The sequence below is a fragment of the Protopterus annectens genome, chromosome 6.part0 (assembly GCF_019279795.1).
Source record: "Protopterus annectens isolate FY-2018-M chromosome 6.part0, PAN1.0, whole genome shotgun sequence".
Taxonomy (NCBI): domain Eukaryota; kingdom Metazoa; phylum Chordata; order Ceratodontiformes; family Protopteridae; genus Protopterus; species Protopterus annectens.
In genome coordinates this window covers 413,749,083-413,773,144 of record NC_056737.1, presented here as the reverse complement: position 1 = coordinate 413,773,144, position 24,062 = coordinate 413,749,083, and the positions used below count along the sequence as shown (strand labels likewise).

General features: G+C 39.9%; 1 protein-coding gene across 1 annotated transcript in view; it reads right to left on the bottom strand.

Annotated features, from left to right (window-relative positions):
* RYR3 (ryanodine receptor 3) overlaps positions 1–24,062 on the bottom strand; it is a 3,250,282-nt gene that overhangs the window by 517,830 nt on the left and 2,708,390 nt on the right. Inside the window, exons 79-80 of the mRNA XM_044074157.1 lie at positions 15,905–16,004; positions 15,610–15,689 (exon numbers count right to left, since the gene is read on the bottom strand). Coding sequence (XP_043930092.1) covers positions 15,610–15,689; positions 15,905–16,004 — 180 coding nt within the window. The remainder of the gene's footprint in view (positions 1–15,609; positions 15,690–15,904; positions 16,005–24,062) is intronic.

Sequence of the window (24,062 nt, the reverse complement as noted above, 5' to 3'; positions counted from 1 at the left end):
AGAATCTCCCCTTGACTGAGTTAAGTGGAAATGCTATGTACTTACCATAACAGCAGATATTCATAATACATGTCCATTTAGTTCAACAAAAGGACTGGTAGCCATATGTAATTCTAATACAGCATCTCAAGAAACTCTTCAAGGCTGGAGCTTCTCCCTTTACTCCCATAATGCTTCATGTTTCTCTCTCTCTCTCTCTTCCAGAATAAGTTTGATGGCTGAATACCTAATGACTATCAGTGATGTCTAAATTCATGTTGTTGACTGCAGGCCTTGGATGCATTTGACTAGATCAATACAGAGTGGACATTATACTAAGAAGAAGAGAGGAGGGTTGGTATGTTGGTATGTTGAAGTGGATGGAGAGGGATGCTGAAGATCTATTACTATTGTAAGTATGTAATTGTCATATCTTACGTGATCCAGTCCTTCCACTTCATCTGAAGGACTGAGCCTCCAGCTGTACAACTTGGATGGCGTCATTACAGAATAGGATGGTGGACTCAAAGGAAAACCTCAACCTTGAGATCATATCCGGCTTCTAGTATCTTGCAAAAGTATGCAGTGAAGCTTATCACAGAAGCACACATATCCACTCTTAAAATATACAGTAAGTTGAAGAAGTAGCTCTAGATCTAGTTGACTAAGCTCTAGGTTTTCCTAGAATTACCTTGTTGCCAGAAAAGTAACAGCAAGCAATGATCTGGACAATGTAACCTTGAACTTTTTGGCCCAGTCTGTTACAGGCAAAGAAAACAAAGCGATGGCAATCTTTTCTAAGTTTTTTTTGTGCATTGAAAGTAAGATCTTAATTGTCCATGAACATTCAGGCAATACAATTTACATTCTCCTTTACTGCAGAATGCTGGAAATAAAACTGGTAAATTTATGAACTGATTAAGGTTTAAGTTAGTAGCTACCCTTGATATGAAGGTGGGGTTATTTTGTACCGTAACCTACCTTTATAAAACATTATGTATGTAGGTTAACAGGACAGATCATTCAACTTAGATACTCCCCTTGGTAATGTGATAGCTACTTGGAATAATATTTTCCAAAATAAATACCCACAATTTACTTTTGCCACAAGTTCAAAGGGAGCATAAGCTAACTTTTCCAGAATGAAATGAAGGTCCCATGTGGAGCCAGGTCCTGTGAAAGGTAGTCTTGAAGGGCCTGCAATGCTATTACTGCTTTTACCTCCAAGATACTGAAGTGCAAGGAAGCCTCTTTGTGAGTCTGCATCTGGCCTGCCTTCTCACAGTTATACCTATTCACGCCGCTGCCACTGCTTCAACCACCACATTGAGAATGATCTTCAAGGAAAGCAATGTAGCACTGTTCATGGTTGCTAGATGTGGTTCTATTTGTTTCAGTAGATCTCTAGATGGCAACTTTTTCAGCACGCCTAGCGTCTTCACTGACAAGTCATATGTGTCAGGTAGTTTAGAGCTGTTATTGAAATGAAGACTCCTTTTCAAAGGTCCTCTTTTAGTGGTGGCCATCATCACAATATAGTCTGCAACAGACCCCTTATTCCAGTGGGGGTCTGCCTCTGAGAGTCTGGAGAATCTTGTCTCAATTCCTTGGAAGTGGCACAGCAGTATCTGGTTTTCACCATGCTATGTGCACAACCAAACCAGTCAGAAAGTCTGTGGGAGGGACCACCCAAGCTGTAAGTGGGATGGATCAAAAGATCAAAAAGCTTCCTGAAGAAGTTCCTCCTTAAGGGAGGACAGGTCTCTAGACCACTATCCCTTCTTCCTCATGAGCTCTAGGGTTTCTGCAAATTTATCATCCACTGGAGTGGATTGTATGGATGCTTCACCCTTGCTGATATTCAGGTCTGGGGTGAAGACACTGGTGGAGAATTTGAGTGCCTTGTCTTACACATCCTTTTCCTTGAAACACTCAGACTGGGCTCATCCAAATGTTCAGATGAAGGATCTTCTCCAGACTGCTCACATCTGTGGAGATGGTATGGCGTTGGGTCTTGCTGGGATAAGGAAGAAAGATCCAAGGTAACAAATTGAATGGTGCCATGGAAGAAGCTCATATAAAGGGAGTTTTTCCAACCATTGATAACTTTGGATATTGCCTTGGAATCACACCTGTTCACTCACATACAAGTACTGAAATCAAAGCGTACTGAAATCATTAGTCCCACTACCAACAATGAGGTCATTCCATTATGACATTACAGAAGTTCAGATCTGAGGTTGGGCAGTAAATTTATGAACTGATTAAGGTTTAAGTTAGTAGCTACCCTTGATATGAAGGTGGGGTTATTTTGTACCGTAACCTACCTTTATAAAACATTATGTATGTAGGTTAACAGGACAGATCATTCAACTTAGATACTCCCCTTGGTAATGTGATAGCTACTTGGAATAATATTTTCCAAAATAAATACCCACAATTTACTTTTGCCACAAGTTCAAAGGGAGCATAAGCTAACTTTTCCAGAATGAAATGAAGGTCCCATGTGGAGCCAGGTCCTGTGAAAGGTAGTCTTGAAGGGCCTGCAATGCTATTACTGCTTTTACCTCCAAGATACTGAAGTGCAAGGAAGCCTCTTTGTGAGTCTGCATCTGGCCTGCCTTCTCACAGTTATACCTATTCATGCCGCTGCCACTGCTTCAACCACCACATTGAGAATGATCTTCAAGGAAAGCAATGTAGCACTGTTCATGGTTGCTAGATGTGGTTCTATTTGTTTCAGTAGATCTCTAGATGGCAACTTTTTCAGCACGCCTAGCGTCTTCACTGACAAGTCATATGTGTCAGGTAGTTTAGAGCTGTTATTGAAATGAAGACTCCTTTTCAAAGGTCCTCTTTTAGTGGTGGCCATCATCACAATATAGTCTGCAACAGACCCCTTATTCCAGTGGGGGTCTGCCTCTGAGAGTCTGGAGAATCTTGTCTCAATTCCTTGGAAGTGGCACAGCAGTATCTGGTTTTCACCATGCTATGTGCACAACCAAACCAGTCAGAAAGTCTGTGGGAGGGACCACCCAAGCTGTAAGTGGGATGGATCAAAAGATCAAAAGCTTCCTGAAGAAGTTCCTCCTTAAGGGAGGACAGGTCTCTAGACCACTATCCCTTCTTCCTCATGAGCTCTAGGGTTTCTGCAAATTTATCATCCACTGGAGTGGATTGTATGGATGCTTCACCCTTGCTGATATTCAGGTCTGGGGTGAAGACACTGGTGGAGAATTTGAGTGCCTTGTCTTACACATCCTTTTCCTTGAAACACTCAGACTGGGCTCATCCAAATGTTCAGATGAAGGATCTTCTCCAGACTGCTCACATCTGTGGAGATGGTATGGCGTTGGGTCTTGCTGGGATAAGGAAGAAAGATCCAAGGTAACAAATTGAATGGTGCCATGGAAGAAGCTCATATAAAGGGAGTTTTTCCAACCATTGATAACTTTGGATATTGCCTTGGAATCACACCTGTTCACTCACATACAAGTACTGAAATCAAAGCGTACTGAAATCATTAGTCCCACTACCAACAATGAGGTCATTCCATTATGACATTACAGAAGTTCAGATCTGAGGTTGGGCAGGGTGCTGAAGATGGTTTTGACACTGAAAGTTGATGTGCCAATGAATCTGACACCATCAGTGGCATTGAGAGGGCCAGTATCAATACCTTAGCCAAACCATCAAAGTTGATGACATCATGGCCAGTATCAATACCTTAGCCAAGCCAATGAAGTTGATGACATCACATCTAGAGGCCTAGTGGCTGGTGCCAATGCAGACCGCTCCACTACCACAACTGTCTCCAATGTTCCCAGGGCTGAAACCAAGGTCAGGGTAGGAGCAGGAGAGGTGACCAGAATAGGTCCTTTTCTAGCCACCCTGGAAAATGAGGGGGAAGAGAGGACATCAACTTTAATTTGAGCCATCACCTTTCATCATCTTTTCCCATTTGAGCTGCACAGCAGGACTCTTACCAACCTAATGGACTGATATTACACAGCTGATAATGGGATGAAGTTGAGTTATCTATATAGCTTGCTGTCAAGGAGAAACCACTAATTCTCTTTGGAGTGACATCGGGAAGAAGAACTGAAATCTCCAAATGGGAAACCCCTGCAAGAGATGCTTGAACTGATTCATGAGGAACCCTAGCAGATGTAAGGTCTTTTCTTACCTTGGAAGATAGAGATCTATCTTCATTCATGAGCCTAACCTCCTTTCGTCTTATTTCACTGTTCCTGCAGAGCACAAGAACCAAACATTTTACAGATGCCTTGTACTGAAATGCTCCACCCTCGTACATAAGACACACAGGTCATGTGTGTGTGTCCTGGGTGGATCATATAGCCACACCTAAAGTACTTTTAATCCCTGAGGCTTTATCCATAGAGCTAAGGTAGCAATCACTCAACAACAATCTTAAAAACTATCAAAAGAAACAACTAAGCAAACACTAAGTCACAAACACTGTAGCTCAATAATTAACTGTAATGTTGAACACACTCTAAATACACATTTAGCCCAGTCAAAAAATATCACTGTAATACAACATAATTCACTTAAAAGGGGAAAAAGCCTTGCACTAAAGAGGGAAAGGAAAAAAAGACATACTTCACAAGAAAAAAAATGGAACAGCCTGAATCAGGAATGTGGAGGGAAATAAACTAAATAAAAAAGAAGTTATGTACTCACCATAATGCTCCATCTATGTTGTCTGTTTTCATTAGTCTCAACAAATGGGTCTTGGATCCAATGTCAGATCTGACTCGGACATTACTACAGCTCATGGAAACCTTCAAACTCTTGAGCTCTCCCATACCCACAATAAATTGCTGACCTGTCACCTTAGACTATATCTATAGCTTTAGAGACTCTAATAGACCATGTAGAAGATAAATTTCACACACACATGTGCACTTTGTTATCCATTTGACTATTGTCACCTTTTTGACAGACTGACCCAATTTATGGTGTGCAAGGAGATAAAAAGCTGCTCTGATTTCCAAAAACTTTAGTCCGATGTAAATAGAAGCATAATTGTCTATGCACATCCAATGAATGGAGTAGAAACTTTCCTTTGTTACTGATATTTGGGAAAAATACTAGTAGGTTGATGACCTGATTAATATTTGATTCTGATACTACCTTCTGTAGAAATGAAGCATTGGTACATAAAGAAACTGTCCTTATGAAAGATGAGATAAGGGGGTTTTGAGGTCAATGCTTGAATTTCTGAAATTCTTCTGACTGAGATTATGGCTACTAGGAAGACAGTCTTCCAAGAAAGGAATTTTAAGTCACACTTGGCTGCTGGTTCAAAGGGGAGGGGTTGAGTTAGATTCTGGTAGACTAAGGTTAAGTCCCAAGGGAAAACGGGATCTTTCAAAGGGGGGGGGGGGGTCTCAGTAGTAGTGCACATTTTAGAAAAAAACTTCACAAATTTTCACTCAGGCTAAGATAGAATCAGAAAGTCCTATGTGGAAATTCGAAATTGCTGCCAATTGTACCATAATGGTAGATGCACTTAACCCTTTATTAAATAACACTGCTAGAAACTGCAGGACTGCATAAGTGGGGGCTGTAAAGGGTTCTATGTTATTTTGCTCAGCCCTGATAACAAACCTCTTCCACTTACTTTTGTACTACTTCCTAGTAGACAGTTTATGGGATGATACGAGAATTGAGCAGACTGGGAAGGATAGTGTAGACTGCCTGGCCATCACTGGAATTAGAGAAACCATGCAGTTAGTTTGAGACTTATCAGATCCAGATGGGTCAACCTGTTGGATGAGACAGAAGGTCTGGAGTTGGATCCAGAATCCATGGGGGTGATAGGAGGTGAGGCCACAGGAAGGGGAATCAAACTTGTTGAGGCCAGTAAGAAGCAATGAAGATTGCTCTGGTCTTCAGTCTGGATGCTTTCTGTAAAAACTTGGGACTCAAGGGGATTGTGGGGATGGGCATATAACAGACTGGGGGGCCAGTCTCTCTGTGACTCCCCTGCAGGGTGGATTAGGGCAAAGAAGTGGCTGCATTTGTTGTTCAAGGGGAATGCAAATAGGGCACAGCAGGGCTGACCCCCCACCTTCAAAAGATCCTCTCTGCCACTCGGTGGCTGAGGGAACACTCGTGAGATAACAGAATGGACCTGCTGAGTTTGTCTGCTATCACGTTGGACTTCCCCTGTATGTACATCGCTACCAGAAAGCAATTGGAGGCTAACGCCCACTGCCATACTCTGAGGGCTTCTTGACATAGGGGATAAGACTTGGTTTCTCCTTGTTTGTTAATATACCAAACTACTGACATGTTGGCCATTTAGATTGTAATCATTCCTAGAGGTAGGGAGCCTTGAAATGCTGGCAGCGCTAACAGCACCCATCTCTAGAACATTTATGTGCAAATTAGCCTCCTCACGGGACTAAGTGCCTTGAACTGTCTTTCCCAGAAAATGACCCCCCCTCCATCCTGTCTGGGAAGCATCCGTTGTCACTACAGCCTTGGGTTGGGGTGGAGAGAATGGGCGGCCTTGCTGAGGGTGATCTGAACGAATTCAACATGCAAGATTCTCCTTGCAAGTTTGTGTTATCCTGATCTTTGAAGACACAGGATGAATAAGGTAGGACCATTGGGTTAGTAACATCCACTGAAGAACTCTCATATGGTACCTCGCAAGGGATAGTAGAGTAATAGCCACCGCCATTGAACTCAGGGCTTGTAGCAATTTTTTGACAGATATCTTTGAACTGCAAACTATTTTTTCTGGTTTGGTTTCTGATGTTGTGAAGTCGAGGTAAGGGTACGGATGCAATAAGATGATATGTCAAAGATTGTGCCATTGAAGTCTAGCCTTTGGTTGGTTTGTAGTTGTGACTTTTGATGTTTTATGGTGATTCCCAGCGTCGAACAAGTCTGTAATTATTGATGTGTCACTTGTACTAGTTGATGCTTGGTTGGGGCTGTGATGAGCCAGTCATCCAGATAATGGAACACCCAGATTCTGTGCAGTCTCAGGTGAGCTGTCATCACTACCATGCATTTAGTAAACACTCTGGGGGCTGTGGAGAGACCAAAGGGCAGTGCTCTGAACTGGATGTGCCTGGCTCCCACCCACAAGTGAAGGTACCTCCTGGACCACTTCTTCATCTTTATGTGATAGTATGCATCCTGGAGGTCTGTTGAGCACAGCCAATTGTCTTTGCTCAGAGAGGGCAGAATGGACTGTACTGTGACCATCTGGAACTTGGTATGCATGACTGACTTGGTTTAGCATGCCAAGATCCAGTATTGGTCTCCAGTCCCCTGTTTTTTGGGAACTAAATGAATCTTGAGTAAGTAATGGAGCCTATTTGGTCTGGTGGAACCTCTTGGATGAGTCTTTTTTCTAGCAACTGTTATATTTGTAAAGTTGCTGCCTCCTGCTGACTGGGTGGAACATCCAGTATCTTTTCTGATAGTGGTGGTGGAAGGGATAAGGATATACAATAACCTCTGGTAATAATCCTCTGCACCCAGGTCTTCTTCTTTTGGCTTTTCCCAGTTAGGGGCCACCACAGCGGATCACCTGTCCGCTCATGATTGGCAGTGGAGTTTTTATGGTGTCGAGTTGCCAGCTCGGCGCCCAACCTTCCACAGAAGGCACACACTCACACCTAGGGCCAATTTAGAGTGTCCAATCCACCTACAGCATGTCTTTGGGATGTGGGAGGAAACGGGAGCACGCAGAGGAAACCCACATGACCACAGGGAGGACATGCAGACTCCGCACAGAAGGCACCCCAGCCGAGGATTGAACTGGAGAACCTCTTGCTGTGAGACGGCAACACTAACTGCTGCACCACCATGGCCACCCAATCCTCTGCACCCAGGTATCATTCATTAAATTTAGCTAGGCTGTTTGGTGCAGAAAAAAAACATCCCCCGACTAGCTCTAGAGGATGGCAATCAGGCCTCCTTTCAGGAGCACTGATAGGGTTTATCAAATAAAGTATCTCTGCACCCAGTATTTTGCGGTCCTCTTCTGCCTTGTGGGCATCTTCTATTATTGTTGTTTCCTCCTCTGCCTGACAGCCGGGTCCACATGTGTCAGGGAAGGGACCCTGAGATTTTCTAAACCATATCTTATGACTCCCTTGTTGATTCCTCGAAAATGTTCATTGGAGGTCAAAAAACATACTCCAACAGCAGACAGGGCCTTCCCATTCTTTTCATACCTGGAAAGTATCTCTTTAGCTGTTGGGCCAAAGAACGAAGATCCACCAAATGGAGCATTGATAAATGAAGACTTAAAAGGCTCCACAAAGTCACAAAGGTGCATCCAGACTTGTCTCCTCATGGCTAAGCCTGAACTCACCACCCTTGCAGCACCCTCTGTTGCACTGGATAGAAGCTGCATGGACGAATTTACTACAGATTGTAACATAGTCAACTGAGGGGTCACAGAAGCCTGAACCACTTCAGCAGTGATGCTTGACAATGTGTTGGAAAGTTCCCTGAGTAAGTCTCTTTGCAGCCTCATAAAATGGGTCAGATAGTTCAGTGAATGGATAGAAAAAGTTGCTGAAGCCTAGACTCATTTCCCCAGTCTGTACATCGACCTGGGCTCTCTGTTGGGAGGATGGACAGTTGAATTCTCCTCAATGAGTTCCTTCTTAGATGCTGCCACTACCATAGCATCAAGCGGTATACCCCAGTGCTGCCTTTCTACCAGGGTGCCATAATTTTGTCAGGGCATTTTGGAATAGGCTGTACCATATCTGGCTCCGTCTATGTCTTCCGATGAATCAAATTCACTAATTCATTGAGAGACAGTCACCCAGGAGGAAGATGGGCCAGTACCAAAAGCTTCCCGATATCGACTCCTGAGAAGAAGGGTTGTGGGCAGACCAACCACCCCTTTGTTTCAGGAGCTCAAGGATGTCTCTGAAGGAGATGACTTTGGGTGGTGGATTGGGGAACTCTTCTCCTTGATCAAAGTCAGTCCCCGTGGTAACAGAGTCTTTAGGCGAGTTCAGGTGTTTCCTCTTACACCTTCTCTTCCGAGGGACTTCTTTGGTGGGATAGTCTGGAGAAGTATATGAAGAGCTAGGGATACCTGAGTGGGTTGACTGGAAGCCCTAGGCTGCTGCCCCTGTGGTGTCAAGTGGTATGGATCACTTGGCAGACTCAGCTGGGTGGACAGAGGTGGATCTGCGGTGGGAAGGCCAGTCTGACCTAAAGGTTGAATGAAGACCCTCTGTACCACCTTGAAAGCAGACCTCCCCGGGGAGGAGGAAAGCAACAGAGCAGAGGATAAGGGTCTCTGGTCCACTGGTTCTCCACCCCCCACAGGTTGGCCACCTGAGGAGGAAGTCAGAACTGAAATGTCCAAGTGCCAAAGCTCCGAGACTGAGGGAAGGCTCCAAAAACATCAGAGTCTATCCAAACCTCCCAGACTTGAAGTGGATGTCTTGGCTCCAGCAGCCATCTAGATCCAAAAATGTCGGAGTGGAGAAACTCAAGATCATTGTTGAATGCAAAGAGACCAACCTCCTTGGATCTGACCCAGATGGGCCTGGAGTGCTTGGATCAAATAACTCTGAAACTAAAGAATCAGTCAAAGGAAGAATGGAAACTGGGCAAAGTTCTGGATCTGATGGGGTAAGGCTAACAATGTACTCTTCTGAATTTGCTCTGTGACCAGCTCTCTCATCATCCTCACCATGTCCACTTGTGTAAGCCTTTGGGAGGTATACGAGGACACAATAGATGCAGATCTAGAATGTCTCTCCAGGAAAAGGGAAGGTAGTTGAGACAATGCCGGGTCAAAGGATGGAGAGTAGGATGTCTGAGGCAGGCGTATCGGATCCAAAACTTTCAAATCAGATAAAGATTTCTTCTTTGGCTCTATAACAAAATATTTCTTTGGATCTGAGACCTTCAACGTGGTAGGTGAGGTCGGATCTGATCTAGGGACCTTCTTCTTTGGCTCCAAGGAAGATAGCACCTCAGCCAATCTGGGATTCTTGGAATAGTCCCTTTGCTTCAAGGTTGAAGGCTGATCACTGGATAGTGTCTGTGAGAAAGAAGATGTTAACAGGCCCTTCAAAATCAGCTTGTTGTTTCTTTCTGTGAGGGCTTGAGAATTAAAAGCCCCACAAATTACACATTGTTTATTCTTATTGTCAGGACCCAAGGAATAGAGGCACAGAGAGTGTGCATCCAAAAAAGGCATTTTGTGCCTGCACTTGGCACACTTCTTAAATCCCTTCTCTGATATTATCTCTAAAGAAAGAGAGAGAGAGATAGATAGAGAGAGGGGAGAGAGACACATACTGAGAACAGAAGAAAAGGGGCTTTACAGTAGAGAGAAGAACAGGGGAGAAGTATAGGACTTTTTTATTATATATAAGGGAAAAAAATGAAAATCTCAAGGTAGAAGTGGAAACAAAGAAGGAATAGTTAGATTTAAAATACAAGAAAGAAGAAAATTCCACTTATCTGTAGAAATAAATGCAACTCAAGAGCTCTGCAGTAACCATATCTGAACATGAAAGAGGCAAACGAGATCTGAGGTGACATTTTAGCAATGCATTATGGGGAGGGGGAGAGAGAGAGCTGGAGAGCTTGAAGGTTTCCATGAGCTATTGTAACGACTGAGTTGGATCCAACATCGGATCCAAACCCATTTGTTGAGGATGAATGAAAACTGACAACATCAGATCGATTTATTTAAAAAAAAAAAAAATTAAAAATTTCAAGTAACTGTCCAAAAGCTGAACACCACTAAATAATTATAGAACTGTGAAGAAAAGGGTGCTTGTTTTCAATAATAAAAGCAAAAAAATATGATGACTAGAAGATTTGCCTGAAGTGTTCACTGACAAACAATGGAAAAACAGGGAAGTGAGGTGCATTCCAGGCAAAGGGGAGGAGTTTGAGGGTTGGACATTTTTTTGAGATGCCACATTGCATCCACTTACAGTCATCAGTTTTGAACTGAATCATGCAAGATATAATTTTCTGAACTTCTTGGTGATTTTTAATTTTCAAATTAAAGTTCAAGTTAATTTAGTAATAAAATTGGATGGAATAAATGATAAAACAAACAATAAAAGGACGATAACATTTACAACAAGAGGCAGCAAATCTAAAATAAGTACAGCAGGATAATAAAATAACATTTAAAAACTTAAAAACAAAAATATCAAGCCAGGCTTACTACTAAATTTTAATAAATGCAGTTTTCAGTAAGATGTGTTAAGTAAACTGATGACTGGTAAAATGGTAGTTGGTCAGTTGTCAGATGACTATTTTGGGTTTACGGTCATTATTTTTAATGAAAACATCACTGTTTGGAGTGCTTGCCTTGCAGAAACCATTGTCAACAAATTGCAGTTCAGGGCACTACATTATCCCTAGTTGTTTTCAGTTTTTCAGGGCATCTCTGGTATAAAATATGTCATATATGAGCATATAAGCCAGAGTTTCACATTCCTTTCTTTTTCCTCTTAGTAAAGCTGAACATTATTTTAGCATTGTTTAGTGACACTTGAGCATCTTTAACTTTTGGAACAATACAATTGCACTGGTGGCAACACTATTATTACTGTACAGTCTTCTGCATGGCTCTCAGGCAACATAAATAGTTGCAGAGAATAAATTACTTCTCATTATGGTATCTGATAGCATTACTAAAGCAATATTATACATCAGTGCCTCCCATAGTTCTCAAATAATCACGGATATATTTCAACAGAATCAGGGACAAACCCAGAAAAAATCAGGGATCATCAAGGACATTTGTAAACTTTTAATACTATTAACTTGAAACATTGGCAGAATAAATGAATGTTAATTACTATACATTTTGTGAAATAAAAGAAATCTATAACTCTTACTTACTGCCATTATTTATTGAGTATAAATAACCACCTTTCCTCCAAGAGTCACCAGTTTTAGGAGGGATTAAGAGGGACAGAGCTAAATTTTGGAGTCTAAATCAGGGACATCCCTGGAAATCAGGGGGCATTTGAGAGGTATAGTGCCTCCTTGTTACCCTTACCTTTCTTCATATGGAAGTGTACGCTTTTGCCTCAGTTTTTTTTTTAATTTGTAATCAACAAACAGATCTCAAATACTGTCATGGAGGCAACTCTGATAGTCTCTATATATTTTTTTCTTTTCTATTTTATCAGTTATCAGAAAATTATTTTAAAACAATACGGGATATAAATAGTTCTGCACATAAAATTGTATTGCATTTTGGAGAAAAAAATGTAAAACAGTATAATACCTGCAACTATTTCTTTATTTATAACAAACGGAGTAAAGACAAAGTAAAAAATGATGTCTTTGTTTTATATTTTACTACGTGAAAGATGACACAATTGGTTTATATTTTACTTTACACTTCAGAATAGCTTGGATAATTATCAATGATGAAATAGACAATTTCTTTGTTAGTCTTACTATCTCCAGTCAGGGTCAAAACAGTTGGCAGAAGTTCTGGAAGAAAGCTTTGGAGGAAAGTAAACTTTACCTGGGTGGTAAAGTGGTCTGCCCTGTTCCTAGTCCAAGTCCTGCTAAAGCCTGTAATTATCTGGTATTTTAATGCTTCTCTGCTCATCTGACCCACCAGTATTCTAGCCCACCAAATGTTCATTCGAACATCATGTACAATATATGGCACTATCTGGAACAACTATTCTCTCATCCACAGAGAGAAAGACAATGCATTCAGAATTATCAGCTGCAAACAGCCATATAGAAATTTACAAGGAAGAGATAAGAAAACACCTTTGCTGTCACCAGAATGTATGTTACATTGCCAGGAGAATGAATATGGAAGACACTGCCACTGGCCCATATCATGTATGTATCGATTTAAGCTTTTCTTACTAGAACAAATACTTGTTTAAAGTTTATTTTCACATATCCTTGGAATATACAGTCTTCAATAAATCGTTCACCTGTAAATTACAGGGTTATATAGCCTCTAAATTACATAATCTGGCTACAAATTGCATACATCAGATTACGCAAACACAATACAATGTCAGCACACATACAAGGGTGTATTAGGTAGATAACATAAGAGATTTCTGTTCTCTTTTATGAAAACTTGAAAGATGCTTTTAATTGTTTTTTTCTTATAGACATTTGGCTCCTCATTTGATTAAGAAGTTGACCATCTGTCACCATTAAATTAATCTTAAACCTGTGCTGGAATGGTAAAGGAGCCCAAACAATTATATTTGTACATTTTATGTCTTTATTCACCACACGCAAGTGTACAACCAACGCGTTTAACGCTATAGAATTAAAATCAGCATTTTTGTACAAAACACAGACTTCATCAGAACTAAACTGTCATAAGTAATCCTTTTATGAATGCTGAGTGAATACAATCAATTAACTAATAAAACATTTATCAATTATTAATTAACAACTTCCATTTCAATTATTCCTTATTTGAACAGCTCCTGAAGAAGTTTCTTAAAGGGACCTAACCAATTGTACAAATAAAACATTTAAGAAATAAATAATGAAGAGATAAATAACTATTCTTTAAAAATATAAAATGAAATACAAACTTGTGAAGAATGAATTTTGTGAATGATAAGTAGTGTAATACAATAATACGTCAATTATTAAAACATTATTAAAATTTATTAAAAAATACAGCTGTATCTAAACATTATAAACTTTTATTGATACTGGGGGTGGGGGGTGGCATTAAGCCTCAGCTGCCAATATAATTCTGTATATTCAAGTTTTGTCTCCTAGCTACCTCCCCTGAAATCTGAGTCAACCCTATCCAAAATAGTAAATTTAAAACCAACAAAGGCAGAACAAATAGTGGAGTGCTTAAATAAATCATTATTAATATTCTTGTTTCTTACATTATATTTGTATTCATGCATCCTCCTATTTAGTTTTCTTTCTGTCTTGCATATATATAATGCTGAGCAGAGAGAACATTTTGTAATACAAACAACTTTACTAGATGTAGGTGTTCCATGTTTTAATTTAATGTATCCATTGTTTGCTTCATTTAAGTATAACTTTTATCCTTCTAAAATGTCTGTACAATAATTACTTTTGTCACATTTCATCATACCCTTTATGTCTTTGTAAGAAAATAAATTTTTTTCCCAAAAGACTATTCTTGTTATCTGCTGTCTTATAAACAAAATGGGGTTCAGTACCTAATGTATCAAGTATAAATGTGTTTACCTTAAAAATATTCCAGTTGTTGTTCACAGTCTTTTCAACTGCAAGTTATTTCACTTGAATATTTTAAAACCATTAATCTCTCAAAGCCCTTATCTTTCTTTATATCTTTTTCACTGTGGTCATTATGTTCAACTAAATCTTCACCTAATAAGGACTTGAACCTAATACCCCACCCTTCTAATATGGCCTTAGGAATATTCCCCACTAACTTTCTTGGGTAACCTCTAAATATAAACATATTACAAAGCCTTTCCATCTCTATCTTTAGTAGGTCTCTGTTAGATACCATTCTAGTTGTTCTAATACACTGTCTCCTAAATATACTCTTCTAACATGTAAAGGAGTGGCAACTGTTAAAATGAAAATACATATTGCTAAATGTCGATTTTCTATATATATTAGATATAAATCCATTTCTACCCAGTGTCTAAGTAATTAATTTCACCAAGTGCCAGACAAAGGGGGGTGGGTGGGTGGGTGGGTAGGTGGAGGAACACAATGGACACTAAACATTATCAGAAGGTTAACTGGAGAGATATCAGATTGCATATTACTTTACTGGGCTTGGGACTGGAAAGGGAAGGAAGGTATCAGTAGGGAATTATAGACTAGCAGATAGCATGTGATATTACAGGACCATTGGAAATTTGTTTTCACTAAAGGGTGAGGATTGAAGGGTCTAGGGCTATTGATAATCTATCATGAAGTCTTCAATATACTAAATCAGAGCTCAAAGAGCAGGTGGTTCTGATATTAAACTGCCTCAGTCTAGGCAAAATATCTCATAATAAACATACACAGTCTGTTTATACCATGATTATGCACAGAGCAAATATATGCATTACTGCTACAAACTGGCAACCTAGGAAAATAACAGTTTCCCATTATATTGTCCTAGATTCCTCAGAAGGTTGTACTATCTGACCTGCATTGTTTATCTGGACCAATTTATCATTCTACTAATGAGTCACTTTTAACACAGTCAGCATATCTAATAATGCCAGACATTTGGTCATTTGGAAATTCTAGGCAGCTTTGTAGCCCCTGATGACTTGATATATCTAAGTAATTTATATGTCTTTTTGGGAAGGGGGTTGATGTCCCATGATGATAGTACATTGCTCCATAACTCATATATGGAAATAAGGTAGACTCTTTTTATACTGTGATTTTGAATTGTACCTCCAGTTTACTTTTGTTCTGGAAACTGAGTATTCATATGGTTATTTTGTGTCAGATAAGAAAATGAGGAATTGCATGAATGAAGGAAATTATATAATAACCTTAAAAATAATATGAAATAAATTAAATGTGAACAATGTCACATTAGTTTGCTTCCCTTCCTTGCTTTCTTCAGTTTTGCTAACATTTTAATGTGTCTACTTCCTTAGATGCTATTACCTGTTGCACTGTAGTATTACCACCATTTAAGATGGCAATGCCAAGCTTCAGTGTAGCAACCACCATACGACCCATTTCACCTGTAAAAAATAAACACCTCATTAAAATCACTGCATAAAGAAAGCCATTAAACTCTGAGAAAGAAACAAAAATTCTAAGTACTGCCATGTGCGTCATTTTGTGATTAATTGGTCTTACTAATCACTGCTCTCTGGAGACAAGATTTGAGCCTCATTGTAAATGTATATTGTCATATGAGTCTTAATGTGATTGATCATTCACAGACAGACATTACCTTTGCTGGCACTTATCATTTGAAGTACCATTTCAGCAGCCCCACGATCATGAAGTCTTGCTTGTTGGTATAGCATTTTCTGCTTCTCCATTTCTTTTTCCTAAGTGACAAAGGAGAAAATACATTAAATGCTAACTTTTGCATACACTCTTAAATGTGGGGGTCAGAAATGTTGATATTTGTCTTCTCACAGCTTTATGTTAATATGTCATTTTTTTACCATGCATTACTACAGTATGCAGTTGCATTAATGACCTAGCACTATCATGACATTCTGTTCATCAGTTCTACAAATGACTATCAAATGCATTGTGGTAGAATAAACAGGTGCTCTTTGATAACAGCAAGCGAATAACAATGCTTTCATAGAGAAAAACATCCAATTTACATTTCTGGAGATAAAAAGCATTTAAGTTATTTTTTCCTTTTATAATAACACTAATTCAAAAACCTTGGGGGGGGGGTGATGCAATAATCATACCCAGGAAGAGGCTACATTTTCTTGTCCTCACTTTTATATAGTTATTTATTATTTTATTTATTTATTTGACATTTGTTTACTGGGAAAGTTTGACTGGACTCATGTCCATTTTCAGCGGAGGTCCGGGGAGAAAAGCTCCTCTTGCATAACTAATTATAGTAACATACAGATAATTCAAAAATATAAACTTAAAGAAAATAGATAGAAAATAACATATATATTCAGAATTAGATACTCAAAAAGGTACAAAATTACACACCATTTAAGGTAACCTTTGTACATATACAGACAGGTAACTCATCAGAATACATGTGTTTTTGAATATATATAAAATTTATTCTAGTGCCATATGTTCCTGTAGTATGAACAGATGAGGTAAGTGATAGAGTTCTTTTAGGAGAGATAGAGGGGGAGGTATATGGGTAGGTACTAACCAGGATTTGTGCAGGAACAATCAGGTATTAGTTAAGTATGCTTTTAGGGACTTTTTGAACTGTCCTAAGGAAGTATTGGATGAGATGTGGTTGGGTAGACCGTTTCCTGTATCTGCTATGTAGTTAGAGAAAAGGGAGTTTCCAGCTGTATTTTTGGCTTTGGTTACCTTAAGAAGGAGTTTATTGTTGGATTGTAGGGTTCTATTGCAAGAATAAGAGCGTAATAGGTTTTGGTGTGTGGGACTTTTCTCAGGGTGGTGTAGGATTTTATGGGCTAAGGTTAGTTGATTGTATAGAAGCAGGTGAGGTTGTTCCAACCATTTAAGTTGTTTTAAAGATACACAGTGGTGTGATCTATAGGGTGAGCCTGTAGCCTTTGCTGTAGCTGTATCTGTTTATACAAAATAAATTGTTTTTTATGTAGAGAAAAAAATCTAAGCAAGTGTATATTATAGGTTTCCTTACACCAGCTAGGAGTCTGGTGGCACATAATCTGTAAGAGCAAAATGTTATCACCCAAGTTTATCTAAATGCTGTTCTTTACAGCTGACAGTTCAAGACATATTTTAAACAATTGCTTTCAGATGTAGAATTACTAAAGTTGTTAGCCATATGTTTAACATACTAACAGGCAGACTTGAAATGGTAAAACCTGTACCCCATTAGGGTTAGGTATAATTAACCCCTCATATTATCAATATACTTTTCAATGAATTTACCACACCAAGTAACGCTTTACCAAAAAAAAAAAAACAGTACCAAAAATACACTTTCCTGAAAATACTCAAAATGATAAAATAAAAAAAAATACAGGCAACGTCAATCATTGTCACAAAATGAATAAATAATGTTTAGCTTTCATAAAAGGCTTTGTTCTGTCAAGGTAGTACTTGAGCTGCCTGTGCATATTCAAGGTATGTAGAATCTTTGCTCCCTTATTTTTTGGATCAAGATAGAACACTGTGAAACTGATGGCTTGATTCATGGTAAATTCAGAAACAACTTTGGTGCAAATGGACTGTTTTCAGTTGTCTGTTTTGAAAGGTGACAAAATCTACTTGATGTTCCCTACATCTGGATCAAGTCCTGGAAGATCTCTACATGGAGCTCCAAATTGTGAGGGTCTGTCTAGGATCTTCTTAGTCTGTCTGCCACTGTGTTTTACTTTGATAAAATGTATGAGGCCTTAAAAATCAGACAATGCTGTAGAGCCAGCTCCCAGGCCATCACTGCTAACTAGCAAAGAGGGTATGATCTTGTACCCCCTTGTTTGTTCAGATACCACATTACAGTAGTGTTGTTTGTGACCACTAGAACAGGACCCAGAGTACATACATGGTAAATAACTTTTAAGGCATGCACCATTGTCAACATCCCTTTTGCTTGTATGTGTTTTGGCATGTCCTGAGGACCCCACAAGCCTTGCACTTCAAATCCCATGGATACTGCTCCCCATGCAAAATCTGAAGAGTTTGTCTAGACAGATTGTATTAGGGTATGAAGAAAGAGAGAAAGGAAGTCCTGGATTCAAAGATAATTGTTCCCTCCTCAACTGCAGTTCTTGTTTCACAAATCCAGTTTCGGTACCTGGAAATCCAAGGGATGAATGTGCTGGATTCAGCATTTCTTCAGGTACCACTGAACGTTTATCATGTGTAATCTGGCTAGTGTTATCATGATGATCGCTGATGTCACGAGGCCATCAAATTTTGAGGAATTCTCTTCCTGAAGCCACATCTAGAAGAGACAACTCAAAGAAAATGCCCTGATAAGTCAGAATGTTGTCTTTTGGCAGGAAGACCATCCTTTTACTGCATCTATTCAACACCACAGGAAAACAATTTATTGACAGAGTGTGAAGTAGGACTTTTGAAGATTCAGTTTGAAGCCCAGGTGGGAAAGGGGGATGTGACCTTGTCAAAGAAATTCAAGCACATGGATACAGAATCTGCACAAATCATCAAGTCATCTAAATAAGGAAAATGTGGATGCTTATGTTGTGCAACAGGCAACCACTGGGGCCAGACAGTTTGTACACACTCGAAGTGCAATAGATAGCCCAAAGGGTAATGCAGAAAACTGATAATGTAAGCCAGACACACCAAATCTCAAAATTTCCTGAAATTTGGAGCAATAGGAATATGATGATAAGCATCTTGAGATCTAGAGTCACCATGAAACAGTGATCTGGAAGCAAGGCATTTTGAATTTTGGAACTTTTACAAAGGTGTTTATAAATGACAACTCTATAATTGGTGTCCAGGAGTGCTCTTTTCTGGTACCAACATTATTCTGAGGTAAAATCCTTTGTCTTTGTGTATCACAGGTACTGCTTTTATGACCCTGCGTTAACCATGTGATGGAGCACTGGAGGAAACAGCTCTGTCTGGTATGGTGGGTCTGGGGGAATTCCCTTAAAAGGGGGAGGATTTTCTATGCACTGCCAAGTGTATCTTCTCAAATTATTCTCAGAACCCACTTGTCTGAAACTAATCATAGTCAGGATGCAGAGCTGAGAGAGAGGCTGGTGGAAGGAGGAAGAAAATGATGGGGGGGGGGGGCTGGCTCTGTGATTGAACATAATCATTTCTTTGCAGGGGGTTGATCCTTTTTTGGAAAAGAATCCCTCTTGTTTGGTTTCAAAGAATTATTTTCCTGCCTTTCCACCTTTTGAGAATTTGTGTAGCAGAAGGCCCAAACACTTATTCTGAACTTAAAAGTACATTCAAAATTTTGACTTTTAAGTTGTCAGAGAAGCTCTGATCATGTGATTAAGCATACTGCCTTAATATAGCAGATGAAACAGCATTTCTTCAGACTGTATCTGTACATTTATGTACAACTCTCAAAGCATGTTTAGAAACAAGTTTGATCATATAAGACTTTTGCTCTACAAGTAAGTATGCAACAAAAAACATCCAAATGGTATGTATACTCTAAAATAAATTTCCACACATAGCCTTGATAACCTAACATTCTAAAGGCAAGATTACTAGAAAGAGGCATCCTTTTGCCCTGAAGATCTAACCATTTTCCCTTGTTATCAAGGGGCGCTGGAGTGGATGAAGCCAAGGGCTTTTTAGTTGAGCAGGCAGCTAGGGAGAACATAGCTGGGTCAGCAGTAAAATAAGAAAAGAGACCTGTCATACCCAAGGAGACTATATTTTCTCAGAGCCTTTTTAGGGACTGCTGGTATAGATACTAATGTCCTGCGAGCAGCTTTATAAACATCTTCCAAAGCCTGTAAGAGAGAGTGGATAGACAGAGAATTGGATATCTCATCCTCTATAAAGTCATATACTCTGCCAAGTTCTAGGGTTGTTCCTGAATGGTCCCATTTAAAAACATCACTAAATCTAGCAATCACTGAAGAAAGAGAGCACTTGTCTGGATTTAATCTCAGGTTCAACTTCTGAAGAATCAGCGTGAGTGGACACAGTGACAAGTAGATAAGTACTATTGCCCTCATCAGATTCTTCATCATTATTTGAAACAACAAAAGGTCTCTAAGCAAACTAATACTAGAGTCATGTATGGGAAGACAGCCATCAGAAATAGCTGTCCTCAGAGCACTCTTAGCCAAGGATACCATGACAACCTTATAAACAGCTATAGAGGTATGCGTCACTTAACATCGGGATAGGTTCTATCCCATAAAACTTTAAGTGGCATGGATGTTAAGCAAACACTATATACTTTGTATTGCACTTCTCTTAACGTCTGTCTGCACAACGGTCGATCGCATTTACGTCCTCTTGTACAATATGGATGTAAATGCAGTCAGACGTTGTGAGGAAGGATGCTAAATGGCACACAGCTGCAATGTGATTATCAGCTGTATGATGAAGCTTCTGTTTCTTTTTTTTTTTTTTTTGTGAACGTCACTACTAGATAAATAAAGAACAGGGATTTTGTGTTATGTCTGGCAAGGGTTCTTTTACCCCAGACTACTCTTACACCTAAAGGGTTAGGTTCTCCCATGCCTGTGCTAGGTACTGGAACAGCCCCGGAGGATGTGTATAAACCTTGTTCCATACTGGCTTGCAAAGTTATATTAGGAAGAGATAGATCAAAAGGTAAGTGGTTTCTGGGCCATGCACTGGCCCTGACAGAATCACTAACTGCAGGCTGAGGCATATTTTTATTTTGTTTTTGATTTTAGGTGTAACCAGATTTGATGGTGAGGGACGTAGGTTCCATCAAGTCAGAGGGGAAGAGAACACCAACAAGAATAATAAACTGACAGTACTAGTTAATGTGTCACAATAAGCACTTACATTTTCAAATAAAAAGTATGACCACACACAATTAAATTCTGTGAAACTGTGCTATTATCACAAATAATAGACTAAAATGTGCTCAGAATTCTATTACAACTGACAGAAGTTAAAGAATTTCCAGTACACAGAGTCCAAACACCAAAGCAGTCAATGTGCCAAACCAATGTTAAAAATGAGCTCTACACACTTTACCCATGTTAAATTACAATAAAATGACATTTAATAGCAATTTATAATATATTTTCATGTTACAGAAAGTAAAATCTCCACAGTACATTCAAATAACTTCATTCATGGTAAAACCGTGATCCAATGTTAAAAACACACAAAGCAGATTCATACATATAGTAAATAATATATAAATGATGGAAAAAATCCAAGTTTTGCAATATTTTCCTAATAAAAGATGAAAATAAGGCAGCGTAACAATAGTAAAGACGGGTGTGATTAATTTGAGACCATCTCTAGTGTCTAACAGCACACATATACACTGTACTTTTGAGAAAAATAGTGAAAGTTTCCTCAAAAACAGTTAAAACAAGTTTCCTCAAAACTTATTTTCCTCAAAAGTTAGGAACCTGGGTGGTAATTCCCAGATATGCTCAGAATTAGTCCAAAATTACAAAAAATACACTGAACCCACAGACATTGCCAACATCCTAGCTGACAGGTTCAGCGCAAACTCCCCCCCCCCACCAAAAGGGCAAATATCTGTCCCAGCAGAGTGCTGCCCCCCTGACATCTCAGATGCTCAGGTAAGAGCCGCCCTCTCCAAAGCAAAAAACACAGCATCAATGGGACCAGACAGTGTCCCGGGCTGCGTCCTACATGAACTCCAAGAAGAGCTAAACCCAAACATAAAACTACTGTTCAATCTCAGCCTTACTACAGGATATGTGCCCAAAGAGTGGCGTACGGCAACAGTAGTCCCTCTCCATAAAGGTGGTGCCTCAACGGATCCTGGAAACTATCGCCCCATAAGCCTGACTAGCTTGGTCTGCAAAGCTATGGAAAGGATAATCATGGACCTCATAAATAAAGATATTGGGGACCTACAGACACTGGATCCTACCCAGTTCGGCTTTGTTAAGGGCAGATCCTGCCTCTTAAACCTTGTTGATTTCTTTGAAACAGTCACCAAGGCCATTGACGAGGGGAAGGTGGTCCACACTGCCTACCCGGACCTCGCAAAAGCCTTCGATACAATACCCCACTCGGGCATTATAGATAAGCTCACCAGCTTAAATATAAACCCCTATGTCACTAGATGGATTGCAAACTGGCTCAAGGACAGAACCCACATGGTTAGAATTGCTGGAGCCATGTCAGACTCCAAACCAGTTACAAGTGGTGTCCCACAAGGCTCAGTCCTGGGACCTCTCTTGTTCGGTATATATTTCTTGGAGGTACAGGCCAACACGGAAGGACTGTGGCTGACCAAGTTCGCAGATGACTGCAAACTGGGCGCCATAATCGACTCTCCAGCCGACACAAGCATCCTCCAAAAGGGCCTGATAGAAACAGACAACTGGTGCCAGAGCCATGGCCTCAAGCTAAATGCCGAAAGTGTATAGTCATCCCTTTGGCAAAAACAAAGTGCCACAAATTACCACATAGGTGGTAATCCATTAAGTACAGAAGAAGTAATTAGGGACCTGGGGACCCAAGTTGATAGCAATCTCTCATTTGACAACCACGTGGCCAAAGTGGTTAGAAAAACATTTTATATAGCCCACCTAATCATGAAGGGATTCACATCTAGATCAGGGGAGGTCATCGTGCCTCTTTACTCATCCCTCATCAGGCCCATAATTGAGTACAATGCCCCTTTTGGGATGTACCTTACCAGACACCTGCAGCAACTGGAAAGACCCCAAAAGTACCTCACCAAGAGGATCAAAGGGCTCAAACAGATGCCATATGCTGCCCGGTTAAAGAAACTCCAGCTCTACTCAGTGGCATACCGCCTGTTCAGAGGCGATCTGTGCCTGACGTATAAAGCCATGTCCAACCCGGAATTAATGGACATGCACATCAGAAAATCCAAATCCCATCGAGCTACGCGCTCAAGAGACTTGAACCTCAGCACTGAAATAAATAGGACATGCTGGAGGGACAGATTCATAACCCAGAGGCTCCCTTCACTCTGGAATAAAATCCCAGTCCAGGTTAGGCAGAGTCCCTCATTGACTCTCTTCAAGAGGAATCTTGATGAGTGGATGGGAGATCATAGGTTTACCCCGGGTATCACTTCTGTGTCACTGTTAGACAGAGGCACAGTATACTAACCTCGAAAAAGGGCATAGCAAAATAAATTTAAAATGGGTGGCGAAAGCCAAACACATTCTGGCTAGGCTTATAAATGCCCTAGGGCAGATAGCCTAGTATGAATCTATGAACCTATGAACCTATAGAAGCCAAGGAAGTGCTGATAAAAGCAGAAAGTCCCACAGGAATTACTGTAAACATTGACAGAAATAAAATATTAAAAAAAATATTTTTATATAACCATAAACATAGAAAGAGAATAATAAATCCAATAATAAAATGAGAGGAATGTGGTCCTCAAATGGGTCTTATCTGTGCAGTAATCTGGAGAAATCAGCCCTGGATCCTGTTACGATTCAGAGGACTTTCTTCTTTCGATGGCAAAAAAAGAAATGGAAACTCACTTCCTGTGATAGCTGAAAGCTTCCCTCTCTGGATATGCTCAGTAACCTAGGTCTATTCAACCACCATATGATTTGGTTAACTGTCCATTTATCCGGTATATTAAGCAAAGAATAAGTCATGATGGGTTGAGATTTAGATAGATGAAAAGCATGCTTATAGGGCTGTGGTGAAACAAAATGCTAGAGGCCGAATACGTCTCAGGCCGTTAACCATGTAGTAGTACTGCCTATTACATATCTTCAGAGAGTGATATCACGTTTACAAAATTGACAAAGGTCATCAGGTATAAA